The 22,582-nt window shown below is 39.7% G+C and overlaps 1 protein-coding gene across 4 annotated transcripts in view; it reads left to right on the top strand.

The window, feature by feature from the left end:
* LOC127436053 (calcium-dependent secretion activator 2-like) overlaps positions 1-22,582 on the top strand; it is a 225,334-nt gene that overhangs the window by 50,604 nt on the left and 152,148 nt on the right. For all 4 annotated transcript variants that reach the window (XM_051689966.1, XM_051689965.1, XM_051689964.1 and 1 more), the window contains exon 3: positions 17,766-18,098. In XM_051689966.1, coding sequence (XP_051545926.1) covers positions 17,766-18,098 — 333 coding nt within the window. The remainder of the gene's footprint in view (positions 1-17,765; positions 18,099-22,582) is intronic.

Below are 22,582 nucleotides of genomic sequence, written 5' to 3'. Positions count from 1 at the left end.
TTTATGGATGGCTGATTTGAGTAATATGCCAGGTCTGTCATCTTTTTTGTCAGAATGGTGCTGGTGTCATGCAAAATACTTTGCTATTTGGATCCTAAGGGTATGCTAACTGAAAACTCAAAAGAAAGAGAGGTTTATTTGATCATTCAGAAAAAAATAAAATAAAATGTGACATGTAAATTGTAATTTAGGAGACATTACACTGCTTTCTGTACAGGGTTGAGGAGATGTAATCTGGTACTAATTGCAAATTACACAACTAAAATTGTAATCAGCAACGTAATCTTTTCGATGACCCTTTTTATGTAATTTAATCGGATTAATTTTGGTTTACTTATTGCATGTATTGATCAAAATGTAATTTTAAGTGTATTAAGTACAAATTTAAACTCCTTTACACACTTAATTAGAGGTGGGCGATATTACCAAAATTCATTATCTCGGTATGAGTAATTCATTATCACAGTAATGATATACACCGATGAGCCAAAACCTTATAACCAGTGGTGAAGCGTATAACGTTGATCATCTCCTAACAGGGCCACATGTCAAGGTCTGGGGTAGATTAGATGGTAAGCGAACAATCAGTTCACATAGTCAACGTGTTGAATGCAGGAGAAATGGGCAGGAGTAAAGACCTGAGAGACATTGACAAGGGCCAAATTGTTATGGCCAGATGACTGGGTCAGAGCATCTCTGAAATGGCAAGGCTTGTGGGGTGCTCCCAGTCAGCAATTGTGAGTATCTACTGACAGTGGTCTGAAACCAGCGACAGGGTGTTAGGCGCCCAAGGCTCATCGATGCATGAGGGCAACGGAGGCTATCCCGTCTGGTCCGAACCGATAGAAGGTCTACTGTGGCACAAGAAAATATTAATGATGGTTACGGGAGGAATGTGTCACAACACAGTGCATTGCACCCTGTTGCGTATGGGGCTGCATAGCTGCAGACCGGTCGGAGTGCCCATGATGACCCCTGCCCACTGTCGAAAGCACAGACAATGGGCAAGCGAGTGTTGGAACTGGACCTTAGAGCAGTGGAGGAAGGTCGCCTGGTCCAATGAGTCCTGTTTTCTTTTACATTACATGGATGACCATGCACGTGTGCACTGTTTACCTGGGGAAGGGATGGCACAAGGATGCACTATGGGAAGATGACAAGCTGGTGGAGTGAGTTTGATGCTCTGGGCAATGTTCTGCTGGGAAACCCTGGGTCCAACCACTCATAATGGCAATGGTATTCCCTGATGGCAGTGGCCTGTTTCAGCAGGATAATGCATCCTGCCACACTGCACACATTGTTCAGGTATGGTTTGAGGTACATGATGAAGAGTTCAAGGTGTTGCCCTGGCCTCCAAATTCCCCAGATCTCAATCCGATTAAGCATCTGTGGGATGTGCTACATCAGCAAGTCCGATTCATGGCTGCTCCACTTCGCAACTTACAGGACTTGAAGGATCTGCTGCTAATGTCTTGGTGCCAGATACCACAGGACACCTTCAGGGGTCTTGTAGAGTCCACGCCTCGGCAGGTCGGCACTGTTTTGGTGGCACGTGAAGGACCAACAGCATGTTAGGCAGGTGGTCATAATGTTTTGGCTCATTAGTGTATTTCACAAAATATATGATTTTCATTTATAGAAAACCAACACAAAAGGGTTTATATATTAAATAACCATGTGATAGGAGTGGGCAATATAAGCAAAAAATTATATAGCGATATTCTTAAACGTTTTGGTCGATAACAATATATATATATATATATATATATATATGATGATATAGCCTACACATTTTCATGGAAAATAATTCAAACTTTTAATACAATGTCCAAAGTAGCCTAACTTTCATTGTTCATTGCAATTAAAAAAACTTTATCAATAAATACATAATTATTAAAAATATTAATGTATTATAATATCTAATAAAGTAAAATAATATAATATTTAATAATAAATTAATATAATATTAAAAAAGTTTTATCTACTCTGCATCGCTTTTCATTCCAAAAACAAGAAGAGGCTTCTCTCTCTCTGAATAAAATCGTTTGCTTAAAATATGAAGCAAACCCCTCAATCATGTATTTGTTGTATACTGGAAACCTTTTTGGCAACTACTCATAGCCTAAAAGATAAAAAGGCAATGTTGACCAAGGTGTTATTTAATAATTCCTGAGGTAATTTACTTGATCATGATTGCTTCTCTGTCCATGTTTGCAGAAGTACAGATGCCGGTAGGAAAGCTTGACTGCGTCAACAGTGTAACTTGTTGTATTGTAAGGTAATGTAAGCAATATGCTGGCCCAAACGGAATCTGTACGTACAGAACTCTACAGAAAGCTCAGCATTATTTCAACTTGAAAGTCTGCAGATTCTGTCGCGACCAGTCAATAAGTATACATTTATTTAATAAAAAAGTAACTGTAATCTGATTACACACATTAAAAATGTAATGTAATCTAAATACAATCTATATACCAAAGACTGTTTCTGGAATACTTGATTCTGATTGGTCAGTCGTGCTAAATCATATAATTGACTTCCATGAGGCCGATTTCCTATATAGCTGTGCTAGTTTCATGTCTTTCGTATCACTTCACACACTCTTTCGTCTCACATAATAAAATAATTTCAACTCTAATCAGTATTATTTATTTGTTAAGTAGCTTTGTGTCAGCCTGATCACCTTTTAGAGGGTGCAATATTGTAGGTAGGATTTCTAATAATGTGATTTACGTTTGATTTATAATCGGGCACCGAAAAGAAAACCCAAAAAAGTTTCAACTTTCAGACTATGGAATTGCTTTGGGGTCCAAGAGAGAGAAACTTTGCACATTCTCCATCAAAATGAAGCACATTTGTGGTTGATGGTCTTGTCTTCAACAAGCTCCCAACACAAATACACAATACAGTAGACAGAGTCGTGATGTGTTTGTTTTGTTAAGAGATGTTTGCCCTTTAGCCAGGGTAGAATAATTTCTTTACAACATCAGCCAGAGGTTGTCATGATCTGTTATATGTTGTTCCCATGCCTCCTTTCTTTAGCACTTTCTCCCATTTACACATATTTTTTGCCCTCTTCCTTTATGTGTTTACCACCCAGAGGTTCTCAATTAGATTACTGTTGGACAGCATTGCAAACTGAATAGCTGCAGGTGCAGACTTTGAAGGCTTACAGAGCTGTAAGTAAAGGTTCTTTTGCTCTTCGTTATCACTCTTTCTCTCAGTTCCATTCTATTTAACCTTCTCACGTTCACTTATACTACACTCTTGCTGCCTTTTTTGCTTTTCATTAACTTTGTAAAATGAACTGATGGGCCATGATGGTTCAATAGTCGTCCAACAACTGATTTGTTGGTTATTGAGGTTGACTAGCTCATTTATATTTAAAACATATATATTTTTAGTCATGCTACTTTAATTAGTGCATTGAAAGTGTACTTTGCTTTAGCCTCTACAGTTTGTATGGATAAACCTTATTGCAGAAGTTATATTTTTAAATGTATCCCTTGAAAGCACAGCCGCTACAGCCATTCACATGCAGATTGACATCTTTGGTCATTGTTTTTTGAGGGATCTCATCACAATTAGGGATGCACCGTTGTATTGGCTGCCGATATTTATTGGTCAGTTATTGATCAGATTTAACAATGGTTTATTTATAATTAATTAGTAAGACACTTTTTAAAAACTCTGTGAATTGCATTGCACAATCCAGAAATAATAATAGCCACAATATGCAAAAGGGTTGGCACTCCTAAGAACATGTAATATTTCAGGGTTTTTTTCTTTCTCGTTCTCGCATTAATCCAGAAAAACGGATTTGATAGATTTGAAGGCAGCACTTACCTATAAGATACATGATGAGGGAAACAATTCAAAACACTTTGAAACCAGCACACTTTGACTTCTGAGATATTGGTATGATATCTATTATTGCTGCATGATTGATTGAATTAGGATTGAAATTGCAATATGGCCAATATGGAGTTTTAAACTGCAAAAACTGAAGTAAATTTTATTTTAGAAGTACAAAATAAAAAAAATTTCACATCAATCATCATGTTATCATATTTAGTATTTTTTGTATCCTTTTTTATCTTTTTTTTTTCTTTTTCCTGTATATGTTTCTTTTATTGGCTTTTCTTTCAAATTTCAGCCTGTTGTGTTCGCACAGATCCAATGTTCAATGGAAATTATTTATTTATTGTATATTATTATTTCTAAGTAAAACAGTGATCTGATAACAAAAGAAGGTAAGTTGTAAAATATCGGTATCGTTATCAGCTTATAGTTTTTTTGGTTAAAATCAGTATCGGCCAAATATTTTCATATCAGTGCATCCCTAATCACAAGCATTGCGTTTTAAGACTTGTTAACTTAAAAAACATGTCTCGAGACTCCTGCGTTGGCTTTCATTCTGTTGCGTGTCGTTCAGCATTTTTTTTACACAAGAAAATGTCTTATTTACAGTAAATATCTCCTAACAAGCCCTATTTTGGATGGTAATTATTCCAAGTTCAAGGAAATTTGCATGGCTCCTTTGTGATAACTCATGTAATCTGATGGCAATTAATTGAGGACAAATGAGTTTTGTTTTCCGAACCTGGAAGTTAGTCACATTAGCTGTGTTCCGATTCACAGGGTCCCTACACACTGAGTAGGGGATATCTGTTGAAGTTCACTTCATTTGAAAATTTGTTCATTTGAAATACCCTGTAAAGTCATCAAACACAGACATGAGTCATGCAGATTAGAGTTTCGAGTAAATGACATAATATAATCGTGTAAATAAATGTAATATAAATGTCCTTACTTTCACATTTATAAATTTATTCTATTTAGGACTAGGTAATACAATCCCTTGTTTGTTGCACATACCTTGAGCCCTTGCTGTTATGAGGGGGAATGATGATGACATCTCAGGGTTTTCAAGTGGGTGCCCTCCTTCCTCAGTGTTTCACTAATGAGCCCACTACACCTCCAGAGGGTTCAGCGATGAGGCCTGGCGTCCCAGGCTCACCCCCCTCGACATCATCTCATTCTTGGTGTTATATTGGAGCCCAGGTGTTGTCTCTCCTCTTAATCCAGAGCCACTGGCTTGCCCTTTCAGCTGCACTGGAGAGGGCTTTGATGGCTTGACATTGGGCCTGGCCTCAGATTCCCATGTCCAGCCTGGTAGTTAACATGCATATGAAGCCTCTGACTTCCACTGGACATACCTTAGCTTTCCAGCCATGTTGTTCAGCATCGGCTGCCAGCTCAGTGTACTTAAGCCTCTTCCATTCATAGGCCTCGTCCACAGCAACCTCCCAGGGCACTGTAAGCTCTATGATGTAGGTGGTGCAAAATTGAGGTGGACCAAAGCACAAGGTCCAGTCTGAGGTTGGTCGTGGCGATCTCAGTTGGGAAGCAGAGCCTCTGTTCCAGGTCCGCCAGTAGCTTCCAGTCCCATGCCGCTCCCAGCTGCCCGGCCTCTGGTTTTGAAGTGCGGGCCTTGGGTTGCTTCGCACCTTCCCGGACAAACTCTCTTGCCAATGCAGGATGGGATGACTGTGGAGACGGGGCGTTGATGGCTGTCCGTCTGCTCTCCAGCGTAGCTGCTAGGCACTTCAGTACTTGATTGTGCCGCCAGGTGTAATGGCCTTGTATAAGGCTTGTCTTGCAGCTAACGAGAATGTGCTTCAGGTTTGCTGGGGATGGACAGAGTGGGCATCCATTGGCTGAGGTTTATGGGAGATGGCAGGACATCGAATGTGGCTCGTATAATGAAGCTGGTTCGAAATGCTTCCATGTCCCACAACTCCTTCCAAGAGAACTTTCTCTTCTCAACTCCCTCCCATCTCATCCACTACCCTTTCCTCTGCCTGCTCTTGCCAGCGCACCTCCTCGACCACTCCTTGCTGAGATGGAGTTGCCTTGTACCAGGATGGTTTGCTCTATCCAAGGCCGAGGCCTCCTCTCCCTTGTTGCACATGGCCAACAATGTCCCTGTGCTTGAGGGCTGACTTTGCCTGATGTGAAGCTGCCGATGGGGTCCACTTCCTCCCAGTTGCCAGGGTGGGAGCAGTTTGGGCTACACATGGGTCACGGGATTCTGTCAGTGTCATCTCCAGCCTTACTTTGGTGCACTTGAGCTCCTCTGAAAGACTGGAGATGGGAAGTTCCAGGATGACTTTTCCATAGAGCCCTATGTTGCTAAGGCACCTGGGGAGACCTAGCCACTTTCTGGTGAATGAGCTGATCATCCTTTCCAGCTTGTTGACCTTTGAAATTGAGGCCTCGTAGATGGTCATTGGCCACATCAGCCGGGGTAGGAGACCAAATTGAAGGCACCAGAGCTTCAACCTGCCAGGAAGCAAGGAACTGTCGATACTCTCTAGGCCGTTGGTGGTGTCCTGCCTAACCTGGTCCACTTGGTCTGTGTCCTTGAGGGTTGCATCATACCAGCATCCCAGGCTTTTGACTGGCTTCTCACTCACAGTTGGTACGGGCTCATCACCAATGTGGAAGCGTTGATCTGACAGCTTCCTCCTAACGATTGATATGCTCATGGACTTGCTCTGCTTTATCTTCATCCAGGCCCACTCGATGTTCTCCTGCTGCATTCTCAGCAGTCGCATGGTGCATGCCTTGGTTGTGGTGAGTGTGGTCATGTCATCCATGTATGCCCTGATGGGAGCTGCTCTTCTGCCACCACCCATCTTGATGCTCTGATGATGACCTCCATGGCCATGGTGAAAGCTAGCGGGGAGATGGTACATCCTGCCATGATGCCTACTTCTAGACGTTGCCATGCTGTGGTGTACTCTGCTGTCATCAGGCATAGCTGCACATCCTGGAAGTAGGTTTTGACAAGGGCAGCGATTGCCTCTGGGACACTGAAGTAGTTGAATGCCATCCAAAGAAGGTTGTGAGGAACTGAGCCAAAACCATTGGCGAGGTCCGGGAACACAATGTGGAGATCTCTTCCATCCCTTTTAGCAGCTTGGATTTGATGCCATATCATGCTTGAGTACTCCAAACACCCAGAAAAACCTGGAATTCCTACTTTCTGCACCGATGTGTCGATAAAGTGGTTCCTTTCTAGGTAGACAGACAGCCTGTGAGCCACTACGCTGAAAAAGATTTTCAACATTCAGGAGGCTGATTTGGCGAAACTGGCTTATGTCAATAGAGTCCTTTTCCTTTGGGATAAGGATGCCTCCTGCCCTCCGCCAGGCTGTTGTTATTGCTTGTTTCTGCCACACCACCTTCATCAGTCTCCACAGAAAATGTATGCATATAATACATGCATGTGTATTCACATAAAATATATATTATCCAGAATATTTAATCTTGAATTTGTCATACTTCATCATACATGCGTCAAACGTCAACATGTAAGTTAGTAAGGTGATAAATTACTTTTGCTTTTTAATATGAAAATAAATATGATTTTGTTCATTTAGTATGACCAAGTGGAACATACACAAAATCATATTCCAGCATGGAGTTGTAGAAGCTACACTGGTTACAGGAAGAAACACTTGCATTTATGTTAGTTTGGAGCTATACAAAATTTCATTTCAAACATTTCTCAGATATAAGCCTCCAATGTGTACAGTAATATGCAAAATACTTAAATGCTTATTAGTGCACAAAATATGGCAAAAACTGGTCAAAAAAGATTTTTAAATGATTTTTAAATCAGTTACAACAATTCTGATGGGAATTAAATTACCACACGACCCTAATGTTTGTCAAAATAGAGTAGGCAATTCAGACCGGAATTTTCTTCAGGGTGTTGGGGAAAAAAACACAGACATTTCTGTTTCAGAGGGCAATAAAATCACAGGCTACCTCCTATAAATGCTAAAAACACCTCATCTCCCCATGTAAAACAATTACCGTCCAAATAGGGCTTAAGAAACATGTCCGATCAGGGTCAGGCGAACCCGAAAACTATACAAGAGATTCTTAAGACTGATTAGTCGAAGTCTTTGAAGTTTGCACATTCCTAATACCCACACAACCTCACTGTAGGCCAGGTTAGTATTGTGGTGTAGATAGTATCCAATTATATAAGGTTCACTATTCTCAGGAGTTCCTTGAGCATTTCTTCTCTGACAGGATGTTTTCTCAAAGTCTCATATTGTGTCAATCCGTGATCCTGTACTGCTTATTACCTCCAGTCGCTCTCTTTTGATCTCATGTTTTTCTCCTTTTACTCTAGAAACTTGCCACAGTGGTATTGTTTCTTACACAGTGGTTGCCAAACAGTTTCTCATTAGGTCCCTTTCTGTTGCCGTGGCTAAGTTTTAATGGCAACTTGCACTGTATGCTTTAAAGATACCCAGTCAAACAGAACAGGAGGCTATAGCTGCAAAAGGCTACACAGAATGTCAGTTCTTCTGATTTAAAGTCTGAGGTTATCCTAAGTGAGATATGTTGAAGAATGTCATAGGATAAGAACAGGAAAAGGTTGAGGGTGGAAAAGCAGTAGATTTCTATTCAGGAATTCAGATGTGAGTTATCAAACTGCCGAGAGCAAGGCCGAGGGCTGAGCTGCAGTTCACAAGAAACTTGATAAGAGGAAATGCTTAAGTGAATTTGTGAAAAAGGACAAACACAATAGAGATATATATGGAGCAGACTTTTGACATTGAGTGACTCAGTATTTATATTTCAAGTAAATACATGTGTAAGGGAATTGCTTATTGTTAGAAATCAAACAAAAGGGCTTGAATCAGTGCAATGAAAGGAGGCTCATGCAATGAGCAATTCTGAAGGCATCTGCAGTTTTGAGCCGCTCTTTTTTCTCATCTCAAGCTCTCAAGCAGTGCACCATCCTATAGCTGTTGATCGAGTCATTTCATCTTCGAAAGAGGAAAAAAGCATTGAGAAAGAGATAGAGAGAGAAAAAGAGAGAGTAGTAAAGATTTAAATGTTCTTAATGTTTTATACCACCCAGTGTGAATAACAGGTTTGTTTTATTCATGAGGAAGCATATAAAATGGTCCACTGCACAAAGTCTTTTCCAGACCTTATGAGACAGCTTTCATATTATAAACAATCTTTAACTTTTGACTGTTGAAGGCTATGGTATATCAGTATACGATCATAGCCCTCAGGCTTAAGTTCTCTTTATGAAGGGTATTAGTTAAAATTTGACTGAATGGTTCATACCATTTCACCTCACCTTACACTTTATATGTTTGCATCTTGGTACGAGAGAGGAATGAGTTCTAGCCCATGCTAGAGAGTCCAAAATCTAGTTAGCTGCCTTGGTGTCTATTAGGCTACATCCACACTAATATGTTTTAATTTGAAAAAGGCATTCATTTAGCTACATTTACGCCTCTCATCCACACTAAACAGCGGTTTCCTTCACCAAAAACAAAGCATTTCGGAAAAACTCATACTTTGGACAACGATGACGTTAGGAAACTGAAAACTGAGTTTTTAAACTGTCGTGCGTGAAAATCCCAGGAGATCAGCAGTTACAGAAATACTCAAACCAGCCCATCTGGCACCAACAATTTTTCCACAGTTGAAATCACTGAGATCACATTTTTCCCCATTCTGATGGTTGATGTGAACATCAGCTGAAGCTCCTGACCCATATCTGCATGATTTTATGCATTGCACTGCTGCCACACGATTGGCTGATTAGATCATCACATGAATAAGTAGGTGTACAGGTGTTCCTAATAAAGTGCTCAGTGAAAAGTTTAAAGACAAATGATTTCCATAATTTCTTGACAGTTCAGGGTTTTTTCTGCTTTGAAATTTTTTGGGGGCTGCCAAAGTGACATTTCGGGAGAAGAAGCAAATTTAATGACATTCATCTCACATTCATGATTTATAAGTTTTAAATATGCTTCTCATCTGAAACAAGCGGTAACAAAAACAAATTTGCATTTACACTTTGTATTTGAATGTGGTCAGAATCTGGCCCTACCACCTCCGAATGTGCTTTTAGCAATCCAATCAAGTTCCAATCACAATGTGTCTTAGTTTTATTCCTGGCATAAATGTGGTCAAGTGCTCTGCAATAGCAAGATCTGATAACCGAAAACCCATTTAAATGCGTGGTGTAAATGGGGCCTAAGTGTAATATTAGTCTTGTAAAGCAAACTGTTCACCCTTATAGGTAAGTGATGAATGATTTCTTTATTGCGTCTAAAAGCAGAAATAAAGCTGATTAAAAATTGGTTATGCATATCAGCTATCGGACACGTAACCTAAAATGATCAGTATTGGTTAATAGAAAAACGACATGCATGCTGTCATGACATGCACATAATCTTTCCCCTCCTCTCGTTTATCACAATCATGCCACCTCACATAAAATCCAATACATCAATATAATGTCATAGCTTTCTTCATAGCCCACCCCACTACTGTCAGTGAGGCACCTCGACCACATCTGTGCTAATCTAAGATTTTCTTTCGACATTCTCCATTCTTCTGCCGAGATTAATTCCTCATATTAGCTTTAATTACACAAAGGCAACAAATGGCTCTGTATCTTATTAATCTCTTCGCTGCAGACTGATCGCAGCTCAGCATTCTGTCGGTTATAAATAATTGAATGAGATTTTAAACCGCCAATTAAGTTGAGCAGCAGGGAGAGAGGAAATCCCGTGGTGGCTGATTCATTAGTAATAATGTTTGACATTTGCACCACCACAAAATGGAGGCATTAGTAACCAGTGTGTAGAGACCATTTTAGTTGCAACTGTCTGGAAATTCATAAACTTTATAAGTTTTCTATATATTCGAGCTTTAAACTTATTTGAGCAATGATGTGCTCGTAATTGGCAAATCAAAGTGGTGTGTTGCAGTTTTTACAGATGCGTATAAGGCGGGTGTGGAAATTAAACTGTGTAAAACATAAAAGCCTTTTAAAAATGAGTTTGCTGTTGAGCTTTCCTGCATTTAAAGTAGCAATAAGTGCTCAAGGTCAGTTTCAGGTTTCGCCAGTCAGTCAGCACAAATTTAGCATTTTTATCCTTGTTAAAAAGTTAATCAAGAGGGAATTATTGGACAACCACTTACAGTCTTTTAACTGATCATACAATAATCATACTAAAAGGTGAAGTATGTAATTTCTGTGTAAAATTTTAAGAATCGGCCATTGAAACACGTTTATTGACCAGCATGCTGGTCGAGCTTCGTCAGTGCAGCTTTCGAACAGTACTGCCGAGTATTCATCTAGCGAATCTCCACTCTCTTCCTAACAAAACAGACGAACTACATCTCCTCACCTGTACAAACAAGGACTTTTCAACCTCTGCTGCCTTTTGCTTCACAGAAACCAGGCTGAGTAAAGCCATTCTGGACAGTGCGTTACATCTGCCGGGCTTTCAGCTGTTCAGAGCATCGTGGAGTTAATGGGGAAAACGAGAGGTGGTGGAACATGCTTTTACATCAATGAAAGTTGGTGTACAGATGTAACAACGTTAAAGAAGATGTGCTGTCCTAAGCACTCTTCATTAACTGTAAGCCTTTCTACTCGCCACGGGAGTTTTCCTTGTTTATTCTGGTGAGTGTTTAAATTCCTCCACACGCGTGCGTGACTGCAGCGCTGCGACAGCTGGCTGATCAAATCATAGACATGGAACAACAATACCCGGACTCAGTTATTATTATTCTTGGGTATTTTAACAAAGCAAACCTCATACGTGAACTGCCCAAATATAAACAGCACATTACATGCCCAGACAGAGACAGAAATATACTGGATCATTGCTACACAACAATAAAGGATGAATATTGCTCTGTCCCTAGAGCAGCTTTGGGACTCTCTGATCACTGTCTGGTTCATCTTCTTCCAACCTACAGGCAGAAACTAAAATCATCTAAACCTGTAGTAAAGACTGTAAAGGGTGGACCAATGAAGCAGAGCTGGAACTACAATCCTGCTTTGACTGCACTGATTGGAGTGTTTTTGAGGCTGCAGACACCAATCTGGATGAGCTCACAGATACTGTGACATCATATATCAGTTTCTGTGAGGATATGTGCATTCCTACTAGGACTTATTTAACATACAACAATGACAAACCGTGGTTTACAGCAGAACTCAGGCAGATTTGTCAGGCAAAAGAGGATGCTTACAGAGGTGGGGATAAAATCTTGCACAATCTGGCCAGGAACACACTGAATAAGAAAATCAGAGTAGCTAAAAGAAGCTATTCTGATAAACTGAAAAACAAGTTTTCAGTAACGACCCTGCATCAGTGTGGAGTGGCCTGAAACAATTTACTAACAACAGGACTCCTACTCCCAACACTGTAGTGGACCAACAACTGGCTGACGACCTGAATGTGTTCTACTGTAGATTTGAAAGGTCCAATCTCACACCCCACACCCTCTCTGATCTTCACGTCACACAAACATCAACACCTCCTGCAACCCCCCTCCTCCCCCCTCCTGCTACTCAACCTGCACTTAAGATCTGTGAAGAGGAGGTGTGCCGTGTCTTCCGAAAACAAAAGACAAGGAAAGCACAGGGCCCAGATGGTGTTTCACCCACTTGTCTGAACTCTTGTGCTAACCAGTTGGCCCACATCTTCACAGTGATCTTCAATAGATCACTGGAGCTTTGTGAAGTCCCATGCTGTTTCAAACGCTCAACCATCATTCCTGTCCCAAAGAAACCCAAAATCACAGGACTTAAGACTACAGACCCATCACTCTGACGTCTGTGGTCATGAAATCAATTGAGAGACTGGTGTTGGCCCACCTGAAGGCCATCACTGGACCCTTTCTAGATCCCCTTCAATTTGCTTATCAGGCAAACAGGTCTGTGGATGATGCAGTCAACATGGGAATGCATCATATCCTGCAACATCTGGACAGACCAGGGACATATGCAAGGATCCTTTTAGTGGACTTCAGTTCAGCTTTCAACACCATCATCCCAGCTATTCTCCAGACTAAATTACACCAACTCTCTGTTCCCACATCTGTCTGTCAGTGGATCACCAGCTTTCTGACAGACAGGCATCAGCTAGTGAGACAGGGGAAATTCACTTCCAGCACATGAACAATCAGCACTGGTGCCCCCCAGGGATGTGTGCTCTCCCTACTACTCTTCTCCCTGTATACAAATGGCTGCACCGCCAAGGACCCCTCTGTCAAGCTCCTGAAGTTTGCAGACAACACTACTGTCATCAGCCCCATCCAAGATGACGATGAGTCTGTATACAGAAGGGAGGTTGAATGGCTGGCTCACTGGTGTAGTCAAAACAACCTGGAGCTGAACACGCTCAAAACAGTGGAGATGATTGTGGACTTTAGGAGGAATACCCCAACACTGACCCTCCTCACCATGCTATGCAGCACTGTGGCAGCAGTGGAGTCATTCAGGTTCCTGGGCACTACCATCTCACAGGACCTGAAGAGGGAGACACGCATTGACTCCATTGTGAAAAAGGCCCAGCAGAGGTTGTACTTCCTTCGCCAGTTGAGGAAGTTCAACCTGCCACAGGTGCTGCTGATACAGTTCTACTCAGCAGTCATTGAGTCTGTCCTATGCACTTCAGTTACTGTCTGGTTTGGTGCAGCTATGAAATCAGATATCAGAAGACTACAAAGGACAGTTCGAACTGCTGATAGGATTATTGGTTGCCCCCTGCCCTCCCTTCAAGAACTGTACACTTCCAGAGTGAGGAAAAGGGCTGGAAAAATCACTCTGGACCCCACTCACCCAGCCCACTACCTTTTTGAACTGTTGCCTTTGGGCAGGCGCTACAGAGCACTGAGCACCAGAACCGTAAAGCACAAGAACAGTTTTTCCCTCAGGCTATCCATCTCACGAACAGTTAAATCTACCCCATTGAGCAATAATTTATGTGCAATACACAGCTTAATCTGTTTATATTTATCCAACATACCATACCTTTTCTGCCATTACATTCCCTTGCTTCTGTATATAACAGATTTGGATTTGTGTATTGTACATATATGTGTGTGTATGTGTATATAAATATATATATATATATATATATATATATATATATATATATATATATATATATATATATATATATATATATATATATTGTCCTATTGTGTATTTCTATAATTTATTTTCTATTCACTTTTTATTTTTATTCTATTTTTTTATCTTTATTATTATCTCTTTCTTGTTGCTGTATTGTTTGTGCACTGGAAGCGTCTGTCAGCAAGACAAATTCTTGGATGTGTAAGCATACTTGGCAGTAAAGCTCATTCTGATTCTGATTAATTCAATTTTTAAATGTTACAGAGGAAATGAGCAGGCCTCGCTGCATGCTAGCTTGTCTGTCACCTCACCTCTGCGTCCTTTTTTATGTAAGGGAGTGGCGAAAGGATTAATTTTCTCTACATGAAAGTAAGCCACTAACTCACTGACTCATTCATTTTCTGAGAAACACTGTGAGATATCCAATGTCTTTGTTTCTTGCCAATTTTTCACAAATGCATCCCTGTGCTGGGCCCTTGAATCGGACAAATGAACTATTCATGGACAAACAAAATTAGTCTGAAATTTCCAATGTCTCGTTTTTCTTTTGCACAATCAAGCCTTTTAGTATCTGACATCCTTCTTGTATTGTATTTACCAAGTTGAGTTGAGAACATTTGTTATCTTTGTATGCATCACTTCTGATGCCTAAGGTGTATTACAGTGGAAGAGTAATTACTAGATACTGTATGGACACTTATTAAAGCTAGCTGATGTGACCACATATACCATGTGATGATAAAAATTTGTCAGCTTTTGCTATACAATTCATACCATGGTATATAGCCTAAGTGGGCATGACTGCCTTGTGTTATTTACATGTGAAAGCAACAAAGGAACATGGAGTGGGCTACTGCAAAAATACAGAGAGTGGAATGTGTCCCAAATAAGTCAAGATGAGGAACTTGTCATGTTGTGTACCATAAATGTGCAACTTATGGGATTAATATAGAATTTTCACATATATTGGCTATTTTACAATGCACTCAAATGTGTCTCAGTGTGCCTGAAAGAAATGTGTTTAATTTGTAGTCTATACTGGTGTCCACGTAAAAGCAATTTGAGTGGAATTTCCCTCTATAACTGATATGTTCCATCCAGTTGCGCTCTGTTCTCTCTTTTGCCTTGCAAGTTCTCTGCGCTTTCGACACAGACATATTCCCCCACTCCTTGAGATGAGGCAGCTGAAGTGTCTTTGTTCTGCTTCATTTCTTGAGGTTAGGAGCTGTGATTCGTCTCCATCTGCTGCTGCTGTTGTGCCTCACCAACTTCAGATTCCCCCAACACTAGGTCACCAAATGTAAAAAAATGAAATAAGTAAAAAGTGGTGAAGTGTTTTCATGGTCTTGTGGGCAGATTTGCTTCTCTCTCAGTGGGACCACTTTCTTATGGACCATTATCTTCCCTAAAACTAAGATGTTGCTCCGCTGCTTTGTGGCTCTAATTGAATTTGTATGTGTTACTTTAATGCATTCCTTGGGTACTATATCTTTGTATCAGAGCACCTTTACAAGGTAGTTCTGTCCATATAAAGACTCCAGATATACATAAAACAAGTACAGCTTGCCGTAGTGTTGGATCGATACTGAAATTTTGCCTCTGTACAATTCCATGTTCTGGTACCTTGGTATAAATTCAAAGTGCATCAACGAACACAGGAAATGAACTGCACTGAAACTGAATGCAAATCTGCATTTACAAATAATATAACTTACCTTCAACTTAACTTAGATGTTTGTCATCAGATGGCCTTCTCATTAATGTTTGTACAAAATTACAATATTTTGTTCTTGTTTAGCTTCATGTAAACCTCATTTGCATGAGAGTTGAAATCATGCTTTTGACATCACAAAAACGTACACACATTGGATAAACCGGTAAGAACGCCATTGTATACATGCAGAGCGAAACTGGGGTAATGGGCAAAAATCTAGATGTGCCGATCCGTTTATGACTGTTTATGACATTACCTGATAAATGAATCTTTTTTACAGGCATTTGCATCAGTGTTTTCCAACTTGGGATGTACATTTTCAAGTATTTTTCGAGTACTCTAACCCACAAAAAAAAGAGTACTCGATCACTCGTAAATTAAAATGCATGTTAAAAATAACACGTGTGGCACGTACGTGAATAATATATTTAGTTTTATTCACAAACTTTACCAAGCACGGTTTCAAAATAAGATAACTTGAACATGCTTTTCTTTTGGGAAAAAAATTAATGAATAATATGCATTAATAAAAAAGGAAAACAAAAAAAGATTTAAAAATCACTGTCATAAACATTTGCTCTTAACCGGAGCTTACACAGAAACCAATACTGATGGCATGAGGGTGATGCACAGATATAAACTCTGAGTCTACATAAAGGCTATCACATTTATTGCTAGTGCTACACTAGGCCTTGCTTTTAAAAGCACAGACAAGGGATGGGCGGATCGATCCTAAAGTATCGATACTGACGTTGTATCAAAAATATTGATTCTAACTTTTTTTTTTAACTAGGGATATTATTATTTGGTTACCATGAACATGAACAATAATCATAAGCTTCAAAGTGAAATAAAAATGATTAGGCTATATTAGCAAATACTTGAAGGATGAGAGCTATTTCTTCTTCCACTCATCTTAACATGCATGCTGAAAGACACAAGCAGACAAGCGCTTGTGCCATCACAAGCCTCGTTCAAACAAGAGGGATCAGTGCCTTGCAGAGGTAATGATAGAAAATCAGAGAAAAAGCTTCTGGAGTAAATTCAAATTTTGTGTGTAACTGTTAAGTAATAAAAAAAAAATAGTTAACCATGGTTTTACTAAAGCAATATTGTATTAACCGTGTTGTTGTTTTTCTTTCTTTATTTATTTATTTATTTTTTTTTGCTGAAACCATGGTTTTACTAAGTAATATTGTAGTAGTAACCATGGTTAATTGTGTGGTAACTATGGTTTAACTAAAAACTATAGTTACTGTAGTGAAACCATGGTTAATTTTTGTAAGGGTAAACAAAACAGAAGTCTAATAATTTTATGTTTAGGCTCACAAATGTAAAAAAAATAATAATAATAATAATGACTTGAATTATGACAAAAAATATATTTTAAATTACCAATTTTTTCCCAAGAAACCGCAAAATTCGGTACTGGTATCGGTATCGACGATATTGGACTTGAAATTATTGGTATCGGATCGAAAAGAAAACAAGTGGTAGCATCCCTAGCACAGAAGCCATTTTATCATCTTCTCTCATTCAACACCTTGACAACACACTCCAACAGCGACCCCAGTGGACTTAATTGTAATTGCGAGATTTGGTGAGAGATTTAGAGGGAAAACTGTAATTCAGCATTGCTCATGGCAGGCAAATGCATAAAGGAAAATTTATTTGTGATATTCAATTAGTGTTTTTAATATTCGAGTAGCTGGTGCGGAACAGGTACTCAATTACTTATGCACATCCCTATTCCCAACCCTGGTCCTGGAGTACCCCCAACAGTACATGTTTTAGATGTCTCACTTGCAGTATCTGAGACACCCAATACAGCTCATGGAGCCTCTATGAACGAGCTGATGAGATGAATCAGCTGTGTTAGATTAGAGAGACAAAATGTGCAGTGTTGGGGGGTACTCCAGGACCAACTGGTTTGCATAACCGTATTATTTTTTGGCTTATTAAGCATAATCTGTGCAAGAACATGCATGTAAACGTGCTTGTTGTTGTCCCGGTCAGATTCCAAAATTGGCTAAATTTTTATATTTATTTTTTTGCCAGGGCTTCCTGAAAAGCGAGCGAGTTGCCCGTATGGTGCAAAGCGGAGGCTGCTCTGCCAGTGACTTCCGTGACGTCTTCAAGAAGAATATTGAGCGTCGAGTTCGTAGCCTACCTGAGATCGATGGTTTGAGCAAAGAGACTGTACTCAGCTCTTGGATCACAAAGTATGACGCCATCTACAAAGGAGAAGAGGACCAGCGGCGGCCGCAAGGACGCATGCCCTTCACCGCTGTGTCCGAGCTCATCCTCAGCAAGGAGCAGCTCTATGAGATGTTCCAGCAGATACTGGGAATCAAGAAGTTTGAACATCAGCTACTTTACAATGCCCTGCAGGTCAGTGGTTGCTAACCCTTAAGGCTACTTAATACTTACTGGGCGAGCAGGCTTTTATTAGTTCACCTAAAAATGGCAAAATGCATGTTTTTGTTCTACTAAGGTGTTCGTTTGGTGATATTTCTCTTGTCCGTGCACATCCCTAAAATTCTTTATCTTGGAGAACTCTGCTATTTGAAGAGTTATTGCAATTGCGCATGCCAGCGGAGGAGGTTGTAGCTATCTAGGTTACCATCTTAAGATAAAAAATGTATAACTTTGAAACCCGAGGCTGCTGTAAAAACAATGTTACAACAAAGACAGCTTTCTTACTGATGAGTCATCCGCTCGAGAGCTGACAACCTACTGTCACCCCCAACGTAATTATTTTAAAACGATGCCATGCGTAGTGTAATCGTAGGTTTTGCCAAGGGTGCTTGAAAACATTTGACTTATTTTTACATTTTGCAGATGCTTTTTTTAAGTAAAGGCTAATTTACACTTACTGGGTGAACAGGCTTCGCTTTGTTCACCTACAAATGATGCCTAAATGCAGTAACGTTATTGTTCTGTCAATGTGTTCTTTGGTGATATTTCTCCTGCTCACATTCATCTCTGAAATTCTTGACCTAGGAGAACTCTGCTGGTCGAAGAGCATTGTTGATTGGTTAAAACTAATCGTGGGTGTGGTTTCGACGTGACAATTTTTATTTAGAATCACGCGTGCCAGCTGAGGAGTTGTTACCTAGGTTACGGTTGTTAAAATGGTTAACTTTGAAGCCCGTCTCTCGAGACAGCTTACCTGATGTGTCATCCGCCAGAGAGTTGACAGCCTTCCACGACATTTTAAAACTATGTCACGTGTGGTATAAACGACAGCTTTGTTCGTCTCGGGTGCTTTAGTTTGTCCAGGAAATAAAGGTTTGACTTCTTCTATAGTATAAATCAGGCTTTAGGGTACAATAGAAGTGACCATTCCCAATGACCACTATTGGGGTTAAAATCACGGTGGAATGAAATGAATCCTAAATGTACATCGTTTTCTCTTGCTAAAAAAAATCATTCTTCTTGGAAAACTGTTTTGGAAATTGGAAATGTAATTTGAATGATTTATAATTATATTTCTATTTTATTACTCATTATTAATTTATCATTCCAAACATAACATGTAAATCAGCCAGAGCTGATTAACATTGATCAAAAGTTTTTTGTAAAGAAAGGATTGTCAACGTTTTCAACTGGTCTTTGTGTGTCAGTGGTGAAGTTGTAGGGCTGGGGAAAAAACAACTAAAAAAAGACGTGCTATTTGAAAGTTTATATGGCTCTGTTGTGGTATTTCAATTACACAGAAAAGAAAAAATAGAGATGCATTGATCAATGATTGCAACTCCCTGAATAGAAATCAATTTGAACCATGAGGTTCCTAAAGATTACCATCCTTATGATGATGTTGCCTAAAATTAGTACTTAAATTGTAGACTAGATATCAAAGATCTAATAATCAGTGTAGGGGTGACCAATCAATCTCCCATCCCCAGGGTTTGATTGGGATTTTGGAGATTGTAAGGGGGTTCAGTGGAAAGGAGGAGGCGAGAACCGGCTTGACAACTTAAATAATAATTTAAACAATTTAAACAAAACACACAACCAAAAACACACAGTACAGCTGTCTGTAATTTTCTCTCTCTCGAACTGTCGTCCCTGGCCGCCTTTATCCCTCGCGCGCCCCATCAGGCTGATTGGGGACCGGGTGTGTCTCATTCCAGCCTGGCCCCGCCCTTCTCGGCTCTACAGAGATGTTGAAACCCTAAGATCTTTTTATGATCCTTGTCCCCAAACACCACAGCAAACAAAAACTGAACATGCACACAGAATGCAATGGATTGATAAATATTTTCTTATTTTATTTTAATTTTAATTAAGGGTGCCAGAATGCCATTCCAAGTAATTCCGGCCCAGTTTAAACCCTGCCAATCACTGTGCACTTGAGTAAAGCTCTTATTGGCAGGATGGTCCAGAAAGAAGCTGTCCCTGCAGTTTGGATGCCATAAGTCACTTTGGATATGTGCTTATTAAATCTCATGCAAATGACAAGTAACCAAGGCCTAACTGCTTCTCTTTTTAAATATTTATTGAATGAGACTTGTTTCCATACAATTAAACTAGCCCCTAATCACACTATGCAGTTTAGTATCTTTTAATCCTTTGCCCTTTACCCTAATCACCTGAGCACATGTGGCTTTTATCCCATCATCAGCCTCTTTGAAGACATCCCAGAAAGGTCAGGAGGTTAATAGGAAAGGGTCCAACTGGCTTGCTCTTATGTGTGATCTGTCACTAGCCTTCCCCCACTAGAGGGGGAGTAAAAGAGGTATGTTGGGTGGTCTTCACGGACGTCCTTTTTCATTTCAATTACAGTTACCAAAATAGTGCAATTAGGCAGGTTGAGTCCAACATTAATTAGCACGTTTGGCATCTAACTGATATATTGTGGTTGGGCACAAGCAGGGGACTCTCATTATGTTTCATATGTCGTCTTATCGTTATCTTCCTCTTCTCGTTAGGTGGGATCTTATATGTGATTTATTTAACCTCGTGCGATCCCGCTTACACATGCGTGGACATAGTATTTTGGTTTCGCTATACGCAACGCATAAGTTGATGTCATGTGACAAAATAATATGACACAGATCACAGCTGCAGATGATGTTTGGACCACTCAACATGTTTGGCAGACATGGGACAATGGTGATCAGTACTTAGATTCAGAATTTATAATGTATAATTTTATTTGAACATGGTTGGCAGTGAAATACACAATGCTGGCCATTAATTGTAGCAGAAATAATTATGCTAATTTCTGATTGGTAAAATTCTTCAGCAATGGCCATCACTTGTTTGTTGGACAGTGCAAAGAGAGAACATTGAGGTTTTGTTGCTAAAGTAGAAAAATCCATTGTAACATAAAAGTCAAATCATTTTCATTTGTATAGTTTTTTATTAATGCTTTTCCCAATAGACATTGTTCCAAAGCAGCTTTACAGGAAAGCAGCTGATATGTCTGTAATGTCTCAAAAACATGAATAACCAACACTCCTGAAAAAATCTGACATTCTATAGCTTGGTATTATTTACAATTTCACAACTTAGTCCAGCTGTCCACATATGTGGACATCAATTTTTAGTAAAAAAAAAAATATATATTTTTTTGCATGTTTATTAGTTTAGTACTAGTTACAAATCAAGAAGGGAAATGGAAAATGCACACAACTGTCACGCTCGGGTCTCAGGAGGTTAAGGGATGTGCATTTTGTTCATTTTGACTGCACAAGTACTTGAGAGATGGGACAGTTTCTATGGAGCATGTTTCGTCAGCACTATTTATAATTGTTGGTCTATTAAGTATTTGTCAGATGAATGTCTTCAGCTCTTGCATTTTGTCAGGCTGATTTTTTGCATTTTTAAGACAGCTTGTCAAGTTTAAAATAGTTAATGTCACTAAGATGGTTGTTTAACTGGCGAATATTGTGCCCGTCCTTAATTTATTCAGTTGCTTTCACATTCGTATTTAATAATGTGCAAACTATACAGTACAGGGGATATTGAATTAATGATTCCTACAATAAAAAGTGAAGTTTGTTCCTTCAGATTAAATGACATACCACCAAGTTCATTTCATCTACATATGTCAGATCTGTTGCCATTAAGCACCAGGTGGCACAAGCATTGCTTTTTATAAGAGCACATTTACATTCCATAAGTCAGCATGTGATTTTCAGAAGACTTAAATCTTTTGTATTATGTTTTACCGACATACACAGAGATCTGCATGCATTTTCTCAAGTCTTTTCGTCCTTTGTACCTGTGTATTGTTGTAGACTAATGAGGTGTGGTTGCACTGTGGGTCCAATCAAATCGAGCTTGACCTACTGGTGCTAATCTACCTCATTGCTTATTAAGAATTTAAGCGCCTGGGTGCATTGTGTGGATCCATTTCAGCTGACATTTAAAAGTTTGTTTGCTGCTTTGCATGTTATATTCACCATTACAGTTGTCTCTGCATTCAATAAATCAGTTACTTTAAACGTCTGTGTCTATTTCTCTGATAACCACTCCTCCTGCTGTCAAATTCTCTTACGGAGTGAATGCCAAGGACAAAGAAACAACAAAACAGCAAAGAGATCGAAAGCATGACAATTGAAATGTCAGTAAGTGGAGGGTGTCACACAAAAATAGAGGAAGATCTATGAACAGGTCTCCGAGGCAGTGGCAGACGACTGCAGAGTGAGAGAGAGACAGATGAGAGGCTGCTTTACAAGCTGACAGACTGAAAGAGAGAGACAGATGTGCAAAGTGCTTGAGAAGAGTAGAGGTGTGAAAGAATGAAGACAGAGGAGATCCAAGAAAAATAACAAAGAAACAGTCAACAGATAATGTGAGATGGACTGGATACTGTAGATGCAGGCTGTGATAAACTGAAGGGAATGAGACGGAAAGGCCGAACT

Source organism: Myxocyprinus asiaticus, chromosome 46, assembly GCF_019703515.2.
Source record: "Myxocyprinus asiaticus isolate MX2 ecotype Aquarium Trade chromosome 46, UBuf_Myxa_2, whole genome shotgun sequence".
Taxonomy (NCBI): domain Eukaryota; kingdom Metazoa; phylum Chordata; class Actinopteri; order Cypriniformes; family Catostomidae; genus Myxocyprinus; species Myxocyprinus asiaticus.
The sequence above is the reverse complement of the archived record's forward strand: the minus strand, read 5'-3'. Positions and strand labels throughout refer to the sequence as shown.